General features: G+C 38.4%; 3 protein-coding genes and 3 non-coding genes across 6 annotated transcripts; 3 read left to right on the top strand and 3 right to left on the bottom strand.

Annotated features, from left to right (window-relative positions):
• Positions 1-799: 799 nt before the first annotated feature.
• Positions 800-4183, bottom strand: ccdc115 (coiled-coil domain containing 115). Its single transcript, XM_041800314.1, has 5 exons — positions 3925-4183; positions 3621-3724; positions 3431-3543; positions 3140-3331; positions 800-1712 (listed from the first exon to the last, which is right to left on the bottom strand). The coding sequence occupies exons 1-5, from the start codon at positions 4042-4044 to the stop codon at positions 1573-1575; spliced, it is 669 nt and encodes a 222-aa protein (XP_041656248.1). The 5' UTR covers positions 4045-4183; the 3' UTR covers positions 800-1572.
• A 277-nt stretch (positions 4184-4460) lies between these two features.
• Positions 4461-4532, bottom strand: trnae-uuc. Its single transcript has one exon. It is a non-coding gene; the product is annotated as a tRNA-Glu (tRNA).
• Positions 4533-6890: 2358 nt separating this feature from the next.
• Positions 6891-6962, top strand: trnah-gug. The gene has a single exon. It is a non-coding gene; the product is annotated as a tRNA-His (tRNA).
• Positions 6963-7476: 514 nt separating this feature from the next.
• Positions 7477-9209, top strand: LOC121518097 (EBP cholestenol delta-isomerase). The gene is made up of 5 exons (XM_041800313.1): positions 7477-7603; positions 7871-8183; positions 8278-8314; positions 8407-8537; positions 8633-9209. Exons 2-5 carry the CDS (start codon positions 7874-7876, stop codon positions 8851-8853), a joined length of 699 nt encoding a protein of 232 aa, XP_041656247.1. The 5' UTR covers positions 7477-7603; positions 7871-7873; the 3' UTR covers positions 8854-9209.
• A 972-nt stretch (positions 9210-10181) lies between these two features.
• trnaf-gaa lies at positions 10182-10254 on the top strand. Its single transcript has one exon. It is a non-coding gene; the product is annotated as a tRNA-Phe (tRNA).
• A 1958-nt stretch (positions 10255-12212) lies between these two features.
• fkbpl (FKBP prolyl isomerase like) lies at positions 12213-16828 on the bottom strand. The gene is made up of 4 exons (XM_041800296.1): positions 16718-16828; positions 15809-15994; positions 14164-14444; positions 12213-13082 (listed from the first exon to the last, which is right to left on the bottom strand). Exons 2-4 carry the CDS (start codon positions 15990-15992, stop codon positions 12432-12434), a joined length of 1116 nt encoding a protein of 371 aa, XP_041656230.1. The 5' UTR covers positions 15993-15994; positions 16718-16828; the 3' UTR covers positions 12213-12431.
• Between the last annotated feature and the right edge of the window lie 1309 nt (positions 16829-18137).

Genomic DNA, 18137 nt, shown 5'->3' with positions numbered 1-18137 from the left:
GAAAAGTGGCTTAATAGTGGCAAAAAAAAGGGCATAAAACGAGAAAATTCGGTTAAACGTGGCAAAAAGAACAAAAAACAGAAAAAAATAGGTTTAAAGTGGCAATGAAGTCGCAAAAAACAATGTTGAATTCAGTCAAAAGTGTCAAAAAAAGTCACTTAAGTTTGCAGAATTGTGTTGAAAAAGGGTTAAAAATTGCACAAATATTTCAAAACATCAGGACCTAATAAGTTTGACACACTTTTCAGGTCCAAATAGAGGTAGCCAGCACGCTAGCAACAGTGCTTCTGGTCAGATCCAACAAACATGCATTGACGTTCTCAATGAATCACAAATGATGAGGGCCCTTTCCCTGGGTTTTTCAGGAGCCCAGCCAATTCTGTGAGCAATTCTGAATACAGGGGTGGAAAGTAACTAATTACATTCATTCAAGTTACTGTAATTGAGTATTCTTTTTGGGTAATTGTACTTTTTTTGAGTACATTTCAAAATCAGTACTTTTACTTATACTTAAAAATGTTTTAACCAGAGTAACTGTACTTTTACTTAGTTTCAATACTCTTGTACTTTTTCCAACTCTGCTGTGTACACAGAAGCACATAGCAAGAGAATACCACATCACGCCTGAAAAAAACTGTTGTCGGACGCAGCATAAACTGAAGTGTTGTTTTTGGTGTTACATTTGGTGACATAAATTTGGGTCCACTCTCACATAAACAGTAGAGAAGTCATAAGTTGTGGATAACTTGATTCATTTAAGTATTCAAAGGTACATTACACATTAGTGACAAATCATTAATGAGAACATTTGAGGTTTAATAAAATTAAAACATACAAATTCTTGATTTGCTTACTGGTTTGTCTGAATGGTTTCTTACCATTTAAGGGCTAAAGGACATCTGGACAAAATACATTGACTGATACTTGGCGTGTTTTATTGACTAACCACAATGTTCATTTACATTATTACCTAAAGAAAAAAAGTCAGTCACAGGAATTGCTAACAAAACAACCAACAAGTTATGGAATTTGATCCCTGGTATCTGATTTTAAAAATACCGGTAAATCATCAAAAAAAATTTAATTCAACCGCCAAATAAAAAGTATAAATGCTAAATTAAGGGTACATTGTGGGAAGGATTTTTACAAGTTTTGTTTTATTCATGAAAATTCTTCTTTATAGTCCATTGAGGTAATCCGGAAAGATGGCAATCTTCAAACATCCATTCCAACAAGAGTAGGGACTGCTACATCTGTAATCCCCACTCTAAAATCCACCTGGAGTATCACTGTTGAGTTCAGATGGCTGAGAAGCCAACCAAAGAAACTGAATTTTATTTAAATTTAACTTGAATAATTGTATTAAACAAATATAAATTTGAACCATATAAATTATATAATTTAGATTCAGTGTTTTAGTGCAATTATCAAAGTTAAGCAATGTCATTTTAACTTTGATTCAAATCTAAATGTTTAATATTATTCAAACTGAGCAATTCAAATATAAATAAAAGAAACTATTTTGCTCTCAACAGATATGTCTGCTCACACTCTCAGACCATCTTTAGTTTTTCACTCTGCCAGCTTCTCTAGCTGGACCGCTGAGGCTTTCTCCTGGAGTATCAGTTTGTCTTCAATGTCGTGTTTTAGCTCCTGACGTGTTTTCACCACAGCAGCTTGAAGGGTCGCAATCTCAGCTGACAGCTCTATAACTGAAAAAAAAGACAGGAATGACAATTGAGAATAAAGGATATGGTTTTGTATTTATACAGAAAAAAATAACTTTTCAAAAGTTTCTCCCTGTTTATGTGCACTGTTGCCACTAAACCTCAACAAGGTTTAGAGTAGTTTCATAATGTGCAAGTTGTTTAAGTAATAGTTTTTTTTTTTTTTTTTAACTTGCTTTTAATGTTGGTTCAAGTTTCATTCTTTAATTTGACTGTCTCAAAAAGGCTGAAACTGTGGCAACAGAGCAATAAGATTATTTGTCTGTATGCCCTTTGAATATTTATAATTTCATTCATTTATTATGTCAATAAAGTGACTGATACAAGCACACACATGCCACATGGATTTGTACAAGTTTCCCCATGTAAGTACAGCCTCACTCTGGCCTTGAGAGCTCATTATTCTGCAACTCAAGAAAACGTATTTGTAATGGTGAATATTCAACCTAAAACAGAAAACCCAGCAAGTGTGCAAAAAAGAAAAAAAAAGTTTTCAGCAAAGACTAAGAACCAAAGAGCATCCTCATGCTGACTAACCTGACACGCCAGATGGAAACACATCCATCTGGAAAGCTTCAATAGGAAACGTTTGAGAAAAGGCAGAGGCTTTGAAAAAACTCGGAGTGTGATTGGATGAACGTTCTGTCCGTCACATCTCTACGTGCCAATAGGAGCAACACAACATGTGACGTAGCAGCTATCGAGCTGCGCGTGCGCAGCTATGGGAATAACGTGAAACATGGCGATTATAGACATGTAAGTACTCGACTTTTGTCGTTTTTGAAAAGAAAAACAACTCACTGCTGTCCTTTGTTCTTCTTTTAACAAAGAATTGTTGTCAAGTTCTGATAAAACTTACGCTTTAGCAGCATCCACGATAATCTCTTCCGCCATAATTGCACTGGCCTCTTGCTGCTGCTTGTTTACGTCACGACTCTGCCATGCCTGAAAGTACTGCCCCTCATTGCTAATTGGTCCTGTCACTTTCTAACCGGGCCCAAACGGTTCAGATGGGAGCTTAACAAGATGGATTCGCCAGTGAGAATCATGGAAATGGGCGTATCCATCTGCTTTGCAAGGTTACATGCTGACAGCATTATCAGCTGATTTCCGGGCGTCTTAAGGTGATCCAGACCAGGTTGTGAATTGTTTGCATTTTTCTGTTTGTGTGAAATGCAGGGTAGTGTATAGCAGATATTTGGGACATCATTTTGCGGTGTAGCAGAATACTTCAGGTGGTCTGGGCCATGTTAGCATCATTTCCCAAACCTTACAGATCTCAGGAAAAATGTGAGTAACATCAATTGTAAAAGTCTTTTTGCATTGTTGTTTTTGGCAACTAATCTTAGTTATGTTCTAAAATAAAACATTTGCAAAGTCATATCTGATAGCTTTAAACCATGTCTTTTTACCTTGCTTGAATGACGACTGTGCTTGTTTTAGAGACTGAGGCACCAGAATCCCAAACCATTTCAGTGGATCTTGCTGAGGACTGTGATGACTTATTTTAACTGAAGTTACTTCAGGAGTTTTCTTGTCGCTTCCTTCTTCTCTATCCTCTTTTTCCATGGTATCTTTTTTTGGCCTGTTTCTTCTCCTGACACCTTTGAAACCACACAGTTAAATAAACAGGAAATAGATCAGTTCATTGTGAATGTTGTCAACCTTCCTTTTTGATCACAGAATGATGGCACCAGACTCACCTTCTTCTTGAGGTCCAATATCCTCTATTGACTGTGAATCTTTTTCAGGCTCATAACTAGATTTTTGCTCAGCCTTTTCTGTGCAGAAATCCACCTCACCATCATCGAGTGTTCTATAACAAATACATAAATATAACTGATCATTCCGCTGTTACAGTTTACCTGGAAAATTTCATGTCTAATTCCTCACCTTGCATTCACATAAACTAGGGGCTCAGTTTCACTTGCATACTGAAGAGCAGACACTTGCTTGTTTCCCATGGAGTATCTAGCCTTGGATATAGAAAACCATCCCTGTGGCATACAAGACAGTTGGTTAAATAGGTAACATAAAATGTGAAAAAGGATTAAATACACACCTTTACCTACGAAAAATACATGAATGACTATACTATGGTGCATATTAAGCTAAAATTAAAATTTCTGGCTTTGATCGACAACTGGTACAAAATTCGCTTCATACTGGTACCAAGCTTGATATCATGGATTATTACCTGCTCGATGAGAGAGTTAAGCGTGGCTCGTTTCTCTGCCAGTAACTCCAGCAGGTCCATGAAACGGAGAAGCTTGTCGTCCAGTAAAAGAGAAGATTCCTCTAATTCTGTAACACCCATGCCGATTTAACTTAATGGTCAGAAATCTTTCCTGCTTTGATAAAATTGCGTATCAAACACTAACATAGAAGCAGTATTGTATGGACAAACAACATCGAGATTGCAAAATAGGGTTTGGGTTCTGCTTCCGTATAGTGGTCACGTGACCCAACATGTCATGTGACTACTATTTAAAGCCTATGAAGCTTAGCTTCAAAACAAAAAAGCATCAATATTCTTTTTTTAATGAAAAAGGTTGTGTGAATTAAAAATCCAAAATCAACATATTTATCTAGCATTTTATGTGAAATATTGTTGATATCCCTGTTGTAAGATGTATCAAACTATATATAAATGAATAATAGAAAGTCTATTTGTCCTCATGTAAAAGCGACCTTTGGAGCACGCTTCTTTTTTTAGCTTGATCAAAATAGCAGTTCCCATACCGGGAGTCGAACCCGGGCCGCCTGGGTGAAAACCAGGAATCCTAACCGCTAGACCATATGGGAATGATACACAATCAGTCGTTCTTAGGGCTATTTATTAATAGGGCAAACCGTTCTGCATCCCATAGATATCTTGTTTTTATATTCCATGGACCATGGCTTATAAATAGATATCATCTGAGTGCACTCATTTAGCTGACAGCGTTTACTTGTGGCACACACGATTAGTCCGCGGCCTCCCTTCTCTTTCCCGTCAGAGAGACTCACACACGTTCTCCTTCGCCAGGAGCTTTGTGGCATCTAGTGGACATCTTAGCAAACTGCATCTATAAGAACAGCAATAACCCCCAGACACTGTCTGTTAAATTTATATGGGTTAGCCTATTTTGTTTGCTCTTTCTGCTCAAGCTGTGTTTCACAGAAAAAAATCGGTTGTTCATACGGAAAAGTATTATGGCCACTGAACAAAAAAAAAAAATTTGAAACGATTTTTTTTTCACTTGTGAGAAAAAACTTGAGAGTTCCGAGATAAAAGCCAGATTTCTGAGATAAAAGTCAGAATTCTTAGTTTGAAAGTCAGAATTCTGAGTTTAAAGTCAGAATTCTGAGATTAAAGCCAGAATTCTGAGATAAAAGTCAGAATTCTGAGATTAAAGCCAGAATTCTGAGATAAAAGTCAGAATTCTGAGATTAAAGCCAGAATTCTGAGACAAAAGCCAGAATTCTGAGTTTAAAGTCAAAATTCTGAGATTAAAGCCAGAATTCTGACATAAAGGTCAGAATTCTGAGTTAAAGTCAGAATCCTGAGTTTAAAGTCAGAATCCTGAGTTTAAAGTCAGAATTCTGAGATTAAAGCCAGAATTCTGAGATAAAAGCCAGAATTCTTAGTTTAAAGTCAGAATTCTGAGTTTAAAGTCAGAATTCTGAGATTAAAGCTAGAATTCTGAGATAAAGGTCAGAATTCTTAGTTTAAAGGTGCAGTGTGTAATATTTAGCCTGGTAGCATTTAGCAAAACAAGCTTGGTTAAAATGAAACATAACATTTATAAGTAGACTGATCTAAATTAGTGTTGACATCTGATAACACATTTTTTAAATTTGTTTTTTAAAATAACTCAGAATAAGCCTTTTATTCATACATAGGGAGGGTCCCTCCAAGGATGCCGCCATCTTGGATTTTTGCATTTTGCCTGTTTCTATGGCACCACAGAATGAACCAAATAACAGATGCACATATTGGTTGCAGAAGTTATCACATGAAACAGAAGAATTGACCATTAGATATTGATATCTCCAATTCTACACAATGCAGCTTTAATTATAGGGGCCAATTATCAGTTTGTATGCATTTTTTCAGTTGGTTGCCAGGGTTACCACCAGAAGCAGGCATTGCAATCTAGAATCTAACTGTTAAATGTTCCCAATTTTACACACTGCACCTTTAAAGTCAGAATTCTGAGTTTAAAGTCAGAATTCTGAGTTTAAAGTCAGAATTCTGAGATTAAAATCAGAATTCTGACTTTCTTTATCACAAGTGAAAAAAAATCTCTTTTTTTTCAGAATTCTGACTTTAATCTCACAAATGACCAAAAAAGAAAAAATAAATAAATAAAGAATTCGTCTCATTTTTTTTTCAGTGGCCCTAACACTCTTCCGTGTTCAACACAACGTCTGACATTCTTCTGCTTTAGAATAGATATAGTTTACTTGAAATAATGAGAGGTGAAGATAAATAGGCTTACACAAAATTAATTGTGGTAAAACACACACACCCACATCAACACGCAGACACACACAGACTGTTGCTGAATAAATTGAAATATTGAAGAAAATTACCAAATTCAACATCTGTATATTTACTTGTTAGTTGGTTTAACCAGAGATTGGGACTTGAGTCGCACTTAAATCGCACACATCTTCTCTGTCAGAGGCAGATCATAAAAAAAAAATTACCTCTCGGACTTATTTTGCGCTTACTGTAAAAATAGCTTCTCTACCATTAAAACCTTTCCAGCTCGTTAATATGCTCACAGACTGACAACAACCTGCACAGGTATAAAAAATCACAACAAGGCTGTGCGTAAGAACCCTGCGTAAATGGAACAGCTGCGCAGCTGATTCAATGAAAACAAAAACAGGACCTTTAAAATTACTTTGCACTTGTTGTCGTCTTCCCTGTTTTTCAAAAAGCCAATTTAAAGGGGATAACTCCACAGAAGGGACCGTCTGCTCTGCCATCTCACTAGTTCAATAAAGTAGCGACGCGCGAGTGGTTGCACAGCTGTGGTTAGCCTGCGCTGGCGCTGCATGCAAACGTGCATACAAAAAATAAAAAGAGCTACTCAAACTGCAGCACACACTTTTCCGGAGACGCCTCATAGAGTCTGTAGACGATATGCTCAGCATCTCTCCCAGTAGCTCGCCGTGATCGTATAGTGGTTAGTACTCTGCGTTGTGGCCGCAGCAACCCCGGTTCGAATCCGGGTCACGGCAGGGATAACACCCTGGCACGGCTTGGGAGATCTTTTTTTCTTTGTGTGCTTTCATTTCTCAAACAAGTTTTGCAACTTTTTTTAATTTTAGAGAGCGGGCGTGTGTAAGAATACTTGTAGGTGTAGTACTATGTGGAAGCGATCGCACGTGATGTTTTCTACCCGCCCGTTTGAGTCGTAATGCTTGCTCGATGAAGATGTTCGGGCTGGTATCTAGTGTTCATTTTTGTGTTCAGGATCGGCTCTGCAGTGTCTCAAATGAAAATCGTATATTATATCTTCAAGTGTTCACCTCTCACCACTCGAAATATCCTTTCATATCTGTGGCTCATTTGAAAGAAGGCGGTACTTTAGAGCGACTGAGCCTTTTTTACTGGTAGTTGGTAATGACTGCGTTCATGTTCCGAGAAGAAGAGCCAATCAGCTGGCCGCTGAATCGCGAGTGCCGCTAGCTCTATGAATAACGTCATCTGATTGGACTTTGTACCACTGGTAACCGCCCTCTACATTACCTAGTTCCGTGTTGATATTCTCTGCATTGCTCTTGCACATAATCAGACAGGAGGATTGTTTCATTTCACGGTAATTGAGTTTTTCTACACAGCTGAGACGAGACTTCACATCATTTGGGACACATAATCGGTAAGAACAAAGCTACATGATTTTCTATTTATTATTTGCATTTCAAGTTTAAGCATTTGAGTGGACCTCTACAAACTTCCTTTGTGAAGTTTTGAAATAAGAAATGTTTGGTTGAATTATTATGCAGACAAAAGTAAAATGCAGAGAGCACATTGATTTATTAAACTTATATATGAGTAGTGTTGTTTTGTTATTGATTTGTTAAAATCCGTTTTTAAAGTCTTATGTGGACACCTCTTAACTCATGATCAACCTTTCCTAAAACAGATAATGGATGCCACAACAGCAACTGGAGTCATTCATCCCTACTGGCCAAGGGACCTTTTGATCCCCGCCTATGTAGCAAATGACCGATCCATGTCAGAGATTTTGGTGTTCCTGTTTTCTGTCTCTGGTGTATTTCTGCTTGTGACCTGGCTCATTACTGGTCAGAAAGGAGCTGCTGGCAGACTGAGTACCTGGAGGCGTCTGGCTGTATGCTGGTTTGCTGTCTGTGGTTTCATCCATGGTGTCATTGAAGGCTGGTTCTCTCTGTATTATGCGGTTATTCCTGGGGACCAGAGCTTCCTGTCACAGCTGTGTGAGTAAAAACTGAGATGCATATCTTTAGAAGTGTATTAACCTCATGCTCCTTTTGTAATAAGCTTGATATAGTACATACTTTTCTTTCTCAGGGAAAGAGTACTCCAAAGGAGATAGTCGATATGTAATGTAAGTAATGCTTGCTACATTGCTATGATGAACAGAAGCATTTATGATTCACCTATAACTTAGCCTTCTGTACATATTTATTCTCTATCCAGAGCAGATAACTTCACTGTGTGTATGGAGACTGTGACTGCATGGTTATGGGGCCCTTTCAGCTTTTGGACTGTCTTCGCTTTCTTAACCAACAAACCATACAGATTTGTTCTGCAGCTGATTATTTCATTAGGTAAGGAGATTATTACTGTACTTTTATCTCAAAATTTAATTGTTTGTTATTGATCATGTTCACAGCATGTTACTTACTAAATAATCTGGTTCTAGGTCAGCTATACGGAGCTGTGCTTTACTTCTTCACTGAGCACAGAGATGGTTATGCTCACAGCGAGCTGGGACATCCCATCTACTTCTGGTTCTACTTTGTGTTCATGAATATGCTGTGGATTGTCATACCATTTGTGCTCATCCTTGATGCTTGGAAACAGTTGTCAGCAGCCCAGACACACACTGATGTCACAAAGTCACAAAAATCTAAATGGAACTGAAACATAAATATATGGTGGTGCAGGACAGGACAAAATCACTGCAGAAACACAGGAGAAGCCAAAATCTAATCTAAGGGTTGTTGGGAACAAGTTGGTCTACGATGCAGGAAAAGACATGTTTTATGATTTGAAGTTGCACATGCTTCAATCTTTGAATTGTGTGTGTTTTTAAATTCAGTTTTCTTTTTTTGCATTTTTTTGTCTCTGTATATCTGAATACCAAATGGCTGCCAGCAAACGAGAAATTCATTTAAAGGCGCAACATATTTCCTTGGTCATTTGACAGTATTTTATAATTTTGTTAATGCGTTTTGGATCTTCAGTAAGTAAAGTTTCAGAGGGGTAAAATAAATACATTTTTCCTACCGTTTTTTTCCCTTTTTTTGGGTACGTAACCCTAACTTAGCAACAACAAATAAAGTACAGACTGGCTTTTTCAAATTCCCTAATAATTTCTGTATAGAGGAAAGTGTCCAATATCCTCAAAGGTAGGAAGGTGTTCTAAAGCAGACCTTTAATTTCTGAAAAAGTTACGCTGAGGGAGAACACAAAACTAGAACAAAAAACCCGAAACATTTCCTCGCCGAAGGTCACACAAACATGTTAAAGTTTGAGTAATCGTTCATACATACATACGGGTATTTGGGGGCGTGGTCATATACTCGAGGTGCAAGCAAACAGCAGCACCCTGTTTACTTCCCTTGACGGACATGAATTAGACAGCTATTTCTGCACAAATTTAGCAAAGCCCTGTGGTACCCACCACAACCACCGTTTCATGGTATATTAAGACAGTATTCCCGCATACTGGTTTTCCAAGTCCCCGAGTCATCGAAAGTCGTCTGAAAGGACTTGTTTGAGGTCGGGCCCGCGGCCAGGCTGAAAGCATGGAGGTGAGGTCAGCCTACATGCTCTGTTCTGCCCGTTTTCTAACAGGGAATAAACATGAGACACAGCCATGAGAGTACGTGCTTTAGAGAAGAACAGATAATTTCCTCGGGAGCAATTAAGAGAGATGTAAAAACGAGTGCATTTAAAGCCCAAACGTACAGTTATTGCAATATCTGATGCTATTCTATGCAGGTAAACTTGGAATGCGCATAGCTGGAGGTCCTGTCTTCAGTTTTAAAAAATAGTAATAGTCACAGGTTCCTGCATCAGACATTGCTGTGTGATACTGATTTTTCAAGCTAAGTGAATGGAGGTGCAGCAGCTTGTTTTCGCCTCCAGCTACGCTGATGTGGGCAAGGTAATTATAAATATATAACATGTAATCGTCACATCCTCCAATTGTGTTAATCAAGAAATAGAAAGCAAGTTTGTAATACGCCGAAATAGCTCAGTTGGGAGAGCGTTAGACTGAAGATCTAAAGGTCCCTGGTTCGATCCCGGGTTTCGGCATTTTGACACATGACAGCATCGTGGTACCCGACTACAAGTCGCGACTCCAACTATATATGCCGCTCCAGTGGCTCCATCCTTCATAAACCAATCACACCTCACAGTTCATCCCTTGACAATCAATCCCGCCCCGTGCTCCATCTTTCTGAAAACTAATCAAATGCCGCGCTCCATCTTTCGAAATCCCGTCCTCGTTCTTCTGAAAACCAATCAGACGCCAGAGTCTATCTTCTGACAGCCAATCGCCATGCGTGCTCCATCTTTAGTGTACGTCAATCACATTGGAACATTTAAAGTTCCAGTTGGGAAAGCGTTACGTCGTGCTCACACCTGATAGTCCGGGGACTCGGTCCGTTTTGGAACAGAAATTGCAACATTGGTGCACTTTTCTTTGGTTTGGTTCGCATTCACACTGCTCTCTTGGTCAAGCGGAACAAACCGTCTGAACACCTACAACATTTGCCCGCTAGGAGCGCTGTCGCCACAAACAAACGGCGACCAAGAAGAAAAGAAGGCGTAGAAGAAGACGTAACTCCTTCCGTCGGTCTTTTCTTCCACATAAACAATGAAAAATCACAGAATTTACGCTGTCTTGTGGTTTCTGCTCTTGCATTTCGGCATTATGAGCAGCCGGCAAGGCGGTGAGCTGTCCAGCATGTCGTCCTTTATACGAGACAAATTAATCACCACGGACTACGACGTGTTGCCATGGCTACCCAGACGCCAAGGGAGGTTTGTGCGTATTAAATCACATACAAATCCGTATATCATTACGGTTTATGCCTAATCCTGCTTTTGTTTCACAAGTTGGTCTGCTTTGCGTTCACACCTCCAACAAGAAGGTCTGGTTCGAACCCAGGTCAATGGTGAGCCCAAACAATACTGTCTACAGATTGACAACCTATGGCGGCTGAATTCTGACACCCTGTGGTCAACCAAGGAACTGCAGCTTCATTAACATTTAAAGCACTTCCTTTGTCCCCGTAAGTGACCTAAGTATTAATAAATAAGGACATAAATAATTGCAATTATTTAATTATTTTTTTACTGAAGACTATGAACAACAGCCCAGTGATAGGTTAGCTGCCATTCACAGTCTTGAATAGCAATTTTAAATGGAGAAACTCGTTGGCTAAAACTAGAAATGTCGTTATAAATGTTGACATGACCTGATGGTTGACATATTAACAATCATGGGGACAGGGACAGGGAATAGGGGCCAGTAAGCACCTTCTTCTGTTTCCAAATACTCTGAGGAGTTCAAATCCATCTCCCTCTCTTATTTTTGCATATGATCTCAAATGAAATTATTTTAACTCCTGAGGATTTGCCAGACTATCCGAAGAGAGAAGACAAATACGGTAATAGAAATTATAAACTTTTCAAACATAAAAGTAGATAAGGAGGTTATAATATATATGGATGTAGTTCAACTGAAACATAGCCTCTAATTTTTTCATGTCACTTAAATTATGACTGCAGATGGTGCACTGGGTGTCAGTGTATTTGACGGTAAATTTGGGCATAGATTATGGCACTGGGTGCTGTACAAAATCTAAAACCACACTGTCATTACCTGGACTCTGACTCTTTGAGATGGCTTTTTATCAACAATTATTTGTTGTTTTTACATTAGACTTGTGATTTATTGTTTTTATTTTTCATTTCATAACACTTCAGGGAACTTTTTGCCATTTTAAAATGTGCTTTATAAATGAAAATGTGGATTTGACTAGGTTATCTTTTTTTTTTTTTAACACTGCTTGACCACAAGAACACCAAGCACTGAGGACTTGTGCTTGAATGAAAGCAGAAAGAGTTGGACCTTACCACTGAACTAAGCGTGTGGATGACTAAAGAAAGCTGTCCCATCAGTAATTGCTACAATGAAAGCGGGGTGAGAGAGAGGAATAAAATAAATACAAAAATACATTAAGTCAGTTACTGAAAAGAAAATGTAAAAATAAATATAATGCATTTATTCAAATGTTTCTTTATTCATACATTTATTTTTGGTCCCTCATAGTATTTAACCAACTCATGCACAAACAACACGGAGTTCACACATCAGTAGCTTTACTCATGAGATCAGGAGCTGTAGCAGCTCTTCTTGTATTGACACATACAAACCACTCCAGTCTACAGACATCAGATAATAATTGTTTATTATAGAACCTTCAGCTGAACATTTTGCTGAGTCTAAGTCCCAGCTGTGTGTTTGTCTCCCTCTCTTTATTTGCTATGTTTTTGAGTGCCTTCATCGCAGCAGATGATTCTGGCTGTAGCTCCAGCAGTTTCTTATATGCCTGCTTGGCCTCCTCCAGCTCGTTCACCATCTGGCAGGCTTGGCCCAGTCGATACCAGGCTTTAGCACCCCCAGGTTCCAGCTGAGTGGCTTTAGCTGCACTGGCCCTAGCTCGCTCTGGTTGGTTCAGTTTAAGCTGACACAGAGACAGGTTCGAGTGGAGCTCTGCTTTGGTGGTTTTGAACTCATTCACCGAAGGACGGCACTGTCTTTTATCCTCCGAGTCAGTGTCTCTTTGCTGCTTCACTTCCTGTAGTTGTCCCCTTTTCTCTGCTTCTCTAATGTGTCCATAGAGAGTGATAAGAAGCTTTAAAGCCCGACTGTAGCTGTCTGCCGCTCCCCACAGATCCCCACTCCTGAATCTTTCTCCACCCTTGTCTTTGTGTGACTTTACCCATTCCCACTTTTCACCAGGAGACATTTCCCAGGATTCCTTACCAGGGGAGAATGCTTTGAGTTCAACTGTGGCACATACAGGTTTATTTTCATCATCTGGTCCATTTTCCACGGGAGAAATCAGTATCTGAAAGCCAAAAAACAATGGTCAGACTGGCTGTACCTTACTATATACTTAAAATATGGTTGTGTGATTATGTGCTTTCAATCTGGGTCAACAATTACAGATTTTATTTTGGGGAACGCAGGCAAGCAAGGGCCTTACTGGAATTTGAAACAAATCATTCATGTGTGGTTAACTGTATTGTAATTTATTTTCTGCATGCTGTACTAAGCCAACAAACCCTATCTTGTCATCTGTCTCAGCTTTTTAATGAAGCTTGGCATTCATGCAGGGCACAGTAGTCATACACCCAGCTGTGATCAGCTGATAGCCAGTTGACCCCAATTATCGCCTCCCTGCTCTCACAACCAATCACAGCTTTTTCTCTCAGCACAGCAGTGTATTTTAATGACATACTTCTTTCTAATCACTGCTTACATTAATGCTGACGTACCACGCTGCTGGCAAAACTTAACCTTCTCGACCCCAGCCTCCTCCTTTATAACACAAAGCTTGTTGCACCCTCATATTCAGATTCATGCTACTATGTATTAATTGCTTTGAACTGATTTTATTGTATTCATTATCCTAAATGTGTCTATCCATATGGGGGTTTCTAGCCATGCACTTCCTGGAAAGTCAAAGCATGCTGCTTGACTAACACAGGAAGCATCTTTTGAGCAGAGCCTTTTCTGCCAAGTAAAAGTGTATATTCATTTTGCAATAAAATGGTTACATTTATGATGAGTGTGTTCCTGATTTAATTTTGGTTTTCTGACGAAAAAGGTAACCCTTCATAGCAAACATAAAATAACTTTCAGAACATAAGTACAAGATGTACAAGATGACGTATATGGTCACAGTTAATGTTTTGTGTCACAACTCATTTTTTAGTTATTTTACTTGTACAGATCATATATCCTCAACACCCCTGCAGAGAAACCCTTTATCAGAAATATCCCAAAAATGTTGACAACTTTTTATAATATGAACCACTTTGTTACATATACAAAGATAATAATGAAAATATACTTTGTTACTGACAAAACACAGAATAATCAAACAAACATTACTTTGCTATTGGTTTGCCTCTTGCCACTCTTACCTCACATTTCTCTCCTGCTCTCATTCCCTCCATACATGCTTCTATGATGTCGCACTGGCCCTCTCCTTGCCTCAGCGTTATCCAGTCACCCAGGGGGACCTGCAGCACAGAATCCTGACACCTCGGGAAGGCAGTAGGTTTTGCATCCGTAACCTTGAAGAGTGACTGGTCAGGTTCCTCATGCCCATTTTCTGATAGTACAGTGTCTGCTTCATCCATGTTAGCTTTCAGACACACTCGGACTAGACACAGTGAGCCCAACCTTGGACTGTAGTTGCATGCTAGAAAAGCAAAGAGACCGTCTTAAAATGAGAGCACAAGATACTCAACACACATATGTGCAAACACATGGACTCCAACCTGATCAATTATATTGAGAAGGGGTAACAGAAAAACAGGGTCCCTACATGCTTTTAAAAATTAAAGTAGACTTTTTTAAGACCTGAACTTAGAAAAATTAATACTACCTTTTTGACTGACCGCTGAGGTCAGCCCTACACATGGGTCTGCATGTGACTGACTAAGTGACTGACAATACTTTAAGAGCCACACAGAGCTGAGTTGCGCTGGATGGGGTTTAGTTGTACTCAAAGCCATGTCTAATGGCTGCGTCCTGCATTGATTAACTCAGATACAGCTGTAGTATAGCATCAGTTTTACTAGAACGGGACCCCATTTCTGTATGACATAAAGAATAAAAACAACACTCAAAGTTCTTCAAGATGTGAAAGATGTTTTTGCTCTTCTGCTGACCTGCTTTCGGCATGAGTTTGTGAGAGTTATGGGGGGAATGGATTAGTTTTGATGCGACTGGTGAACTGATTAGTTCGGACTTAGCCACAGCAGCGGTTTTGTCAGAACTGGACAACATGTCTTTACTAAAACAAGGGCAGAGAGCAACACTGAAAGCTTTTCGTGACAGAAGAGACCTGTTAAAATAAGGGTGGGCAGCAAGACTTATTTTTAAGTGGGCTACCTGTAAGTCCAGATGTCAGAGCACTAGACTAGTGTGTCACAACAGTAAAGAGTGTATTTATTTACAGTCAGACAAAATCAGAGAGGGGTCTGAGGTCCTCCTTGAGGAAATTCAGAACATCATTTCATTGACAAAATCCCAACACAGTAGGCCTACACACGTGCGTGTATTAGGGCCACTCTTAAAAAATACGAAAATATAGAGGATCTGTTAATTTTCAAGAAATTTTTGAAATTTTCAGGTTTAAAAAGTTGTAAATTTACAGGAAAAAACTTGAAACATTTTACTTTATAGTCATACATTTATGTGAACCAGAACTATTAATTCAAAGATAGCTGAATACCTGACTGTTTTCAGTCTGGTTTCTCATACATTTATAACTGTAAAACATAATGTAACCCCCCCCCCCAAAAAAAACATGATTTTTCTAAAAATTTAACTTTTTCTCTAAAAAGTTAACAGATCCTGTGCTATTTTTTCATCTTGAGCTGACAGGACCCTACCCCCCTGAGATCTTTGGAGCCCCCCCCATGGGTCCCTGGAGCCCAGGTTGGGAACCACTGCTCTAACTGGTAAGAACCATACTTTTTAGACTTTTTATTGCCTTAAATTTCTAATGTGCAATCTAAGACTTTTCAAGGATCTGCAGGAATCCTGAAAATCTCATACTTGGATCATCTCCAGAGGGAGAAGAAGTCTGTTGACCCCCTTGTTGACCCCTATCGCCTGTTCGCTTTTGCTGTACTCTCCAGAGGCCCTTGGGACACACCGACACCCAGGAGGTGACATCATTATCATCATCATTATGGTCTCTGTCATCATGTCGTGAATCTGGAGGATAACAAGGATCCATCCCTAAGTTGAAAAATTAGGACAGACATTAAAATAGAGTAATTATATACATTACATCTGACAGAAAGACTATTATCCAGTACAGACACTTTTTATGTTGAGGGCGTTTTATTTGTGAAACACCAAATTTTTACTTGAAAAATAATATGAAAAAAGAAACCTAAGGTTTACTGTTCTTTACATTATTACATGTAACAGTAAAATACATCACACGTTCTGACACAAAAATGAACATTTCTGTGGATGAAGCTCTTTTTAAAATTTAATGTGTGACCACAAGAACTCCAGAGTAAATGCAAAATTATCACTCTTGTTAACCATTTTACTATCAGCAATAATCCTAAAACATTGGCCATATCTTTGCAAAGCATCCTGTCTCTCATTTATTTTGTGCCAATCATCAGATGGAATTATAGACATGAATGTCAATAATGTTGAGAAATTCACAAAGTAAAATAAGATAACATTAAAATAATGAACTATCACTAAAGCTACATAGCTCCTTGCTAAGCTAACATTATCTCGTGTGGTTAAGATGCAATAAATAAACTAAAGCAAACAATTTTTAGGTTGTAAATGCAGTTTGAAGTTAACCTCTTCATCCCAACATGCTCTAAAGCAGTATTGACCTGGCATTAGATACAACAGCGATGTGTTATTTCTGCCAAATAAATGAGCTAATACTACAATGCTAAAGGTATTCTGATTTGTGTTCATATAACTTACCTTATACAGAAGTATAAGATTATGAATCAACTTTCACGTAGTCAGGAATTGTTCTGATTGTAAACAAACGATGCATTTGTGCTTCCTCTTTTCCTGCAGTCGCTGTTTTCCTCTTTGACGAAAGAGACGGCTGCAAAGACAGACTGTATGCGCGCTACCGCCCCCCACTGAGCTGGAGTATATTGTAATGTTACTAGTCATCTTCTTCCTGTCAGAGTTTAAACCGGATTTATTTTTCATATAGACTATCTACCTACAATTGTATGAGCCAACGATGTAAAGCATCTTTCATCTTTTAAGGAAAAATATATTAATGATTGGGAAATGGCAGTAAAAGAGGGCAAAGTCCTGTTCAGATTAAAAGTGAACCCATAATGTTGAAAATGAACCCAGAATGTATTGTTTAGTTTTTTAGTTTGACAGGGGCTGTTTGAAAAACAACTGCTGAGCTAGAGTTAGATATAAAACCAGTTTATATCGGTGGTCCCCGGGGCAAGAAGATGAAACAACATGCAATACAAACGATTAAAACGGCATGCGAACAATTTATAACAAAACAAACTCAACAGTACTTCGCCAAAAAACATTTTTTCTTGTAATGGCACTGTGGAAACTTTTCCATGATATCTTCTCAAAATAAAGATCTCTCCCTGCTGTCGGATAATATTAACCTGACACGCCAGATGGATTCGTTTCACACATCCATTCGCCAGTGAAAAACAAGGAAACGGGCGTCTCCATCTGCTTTGCAAGGTTAGGATATTAGACAGTCTATGATGTAAAAAATCGAGTGATGAGCAAGGCAGATAATGTGAGCTGCAGTGGACATCATTCATTATCCAACCACGAGACAATCATCATCATTTTTTATCTAATTTTCCTTTTTTGTTCAGTTTGTATTAGTTTTTACTGCTGGGTTTGTCAGTTTTGTTTTTATTTTTATTGTTTTCTCTTAGTTTAAGTCTATTTTTCAAAAGTTTTAATGTTTGTTTTAGTCTCTCAGGATGCTTGTTAGGGGCAAGACCCAAAAGAGCCAGAAAAGGAAAACATCACACTATATATAAATTTACATAGAATACTCTTCATTCCTCACTTAATTCATTCATATTTGATGAATACAACTCAAGGCCTAAAATTACCAATCAAATCAGTCCATTTTACACTTCTTTGGCTTGGGTGTACATGTCAGCCAGCATGTCAAAGACTAAAACTGAGGAGATTATGTATCTAATTGTATTTTATTTTATTTTAGTTAGTTTTGTAGGCACCCATCAGTCCAAAACATTTTACAGTATGTACACAAAAATTAGCATATTGGTTTATTTTTTCTTCAAGCCTGAAGGCACAAGTTTTCCATATTCATTTTAAATCTTTTAAGCATTTTTTTCAATATGCAAGGTTTGTAAGTAATTCACTTTAA

This window comes from Cheilinus undulatus, linkage group 11, assembly GCF_018320785.1.
Source record: "Cheilinus undulatus linkage group 11, ASM1832078v1, whole genome shotgun sequence".
Classification (NCBI taxonomy): Eukaryota; Metazoa; Chordata; class Actinopteri; order Labriformes; family Labridae; genus Cheilinus; species Cheilinus undulatus.
Note: the sequence above shows the minus strand (reverse complement) of the source record. Positions and strands in the feature narration are given on the sequence as shown.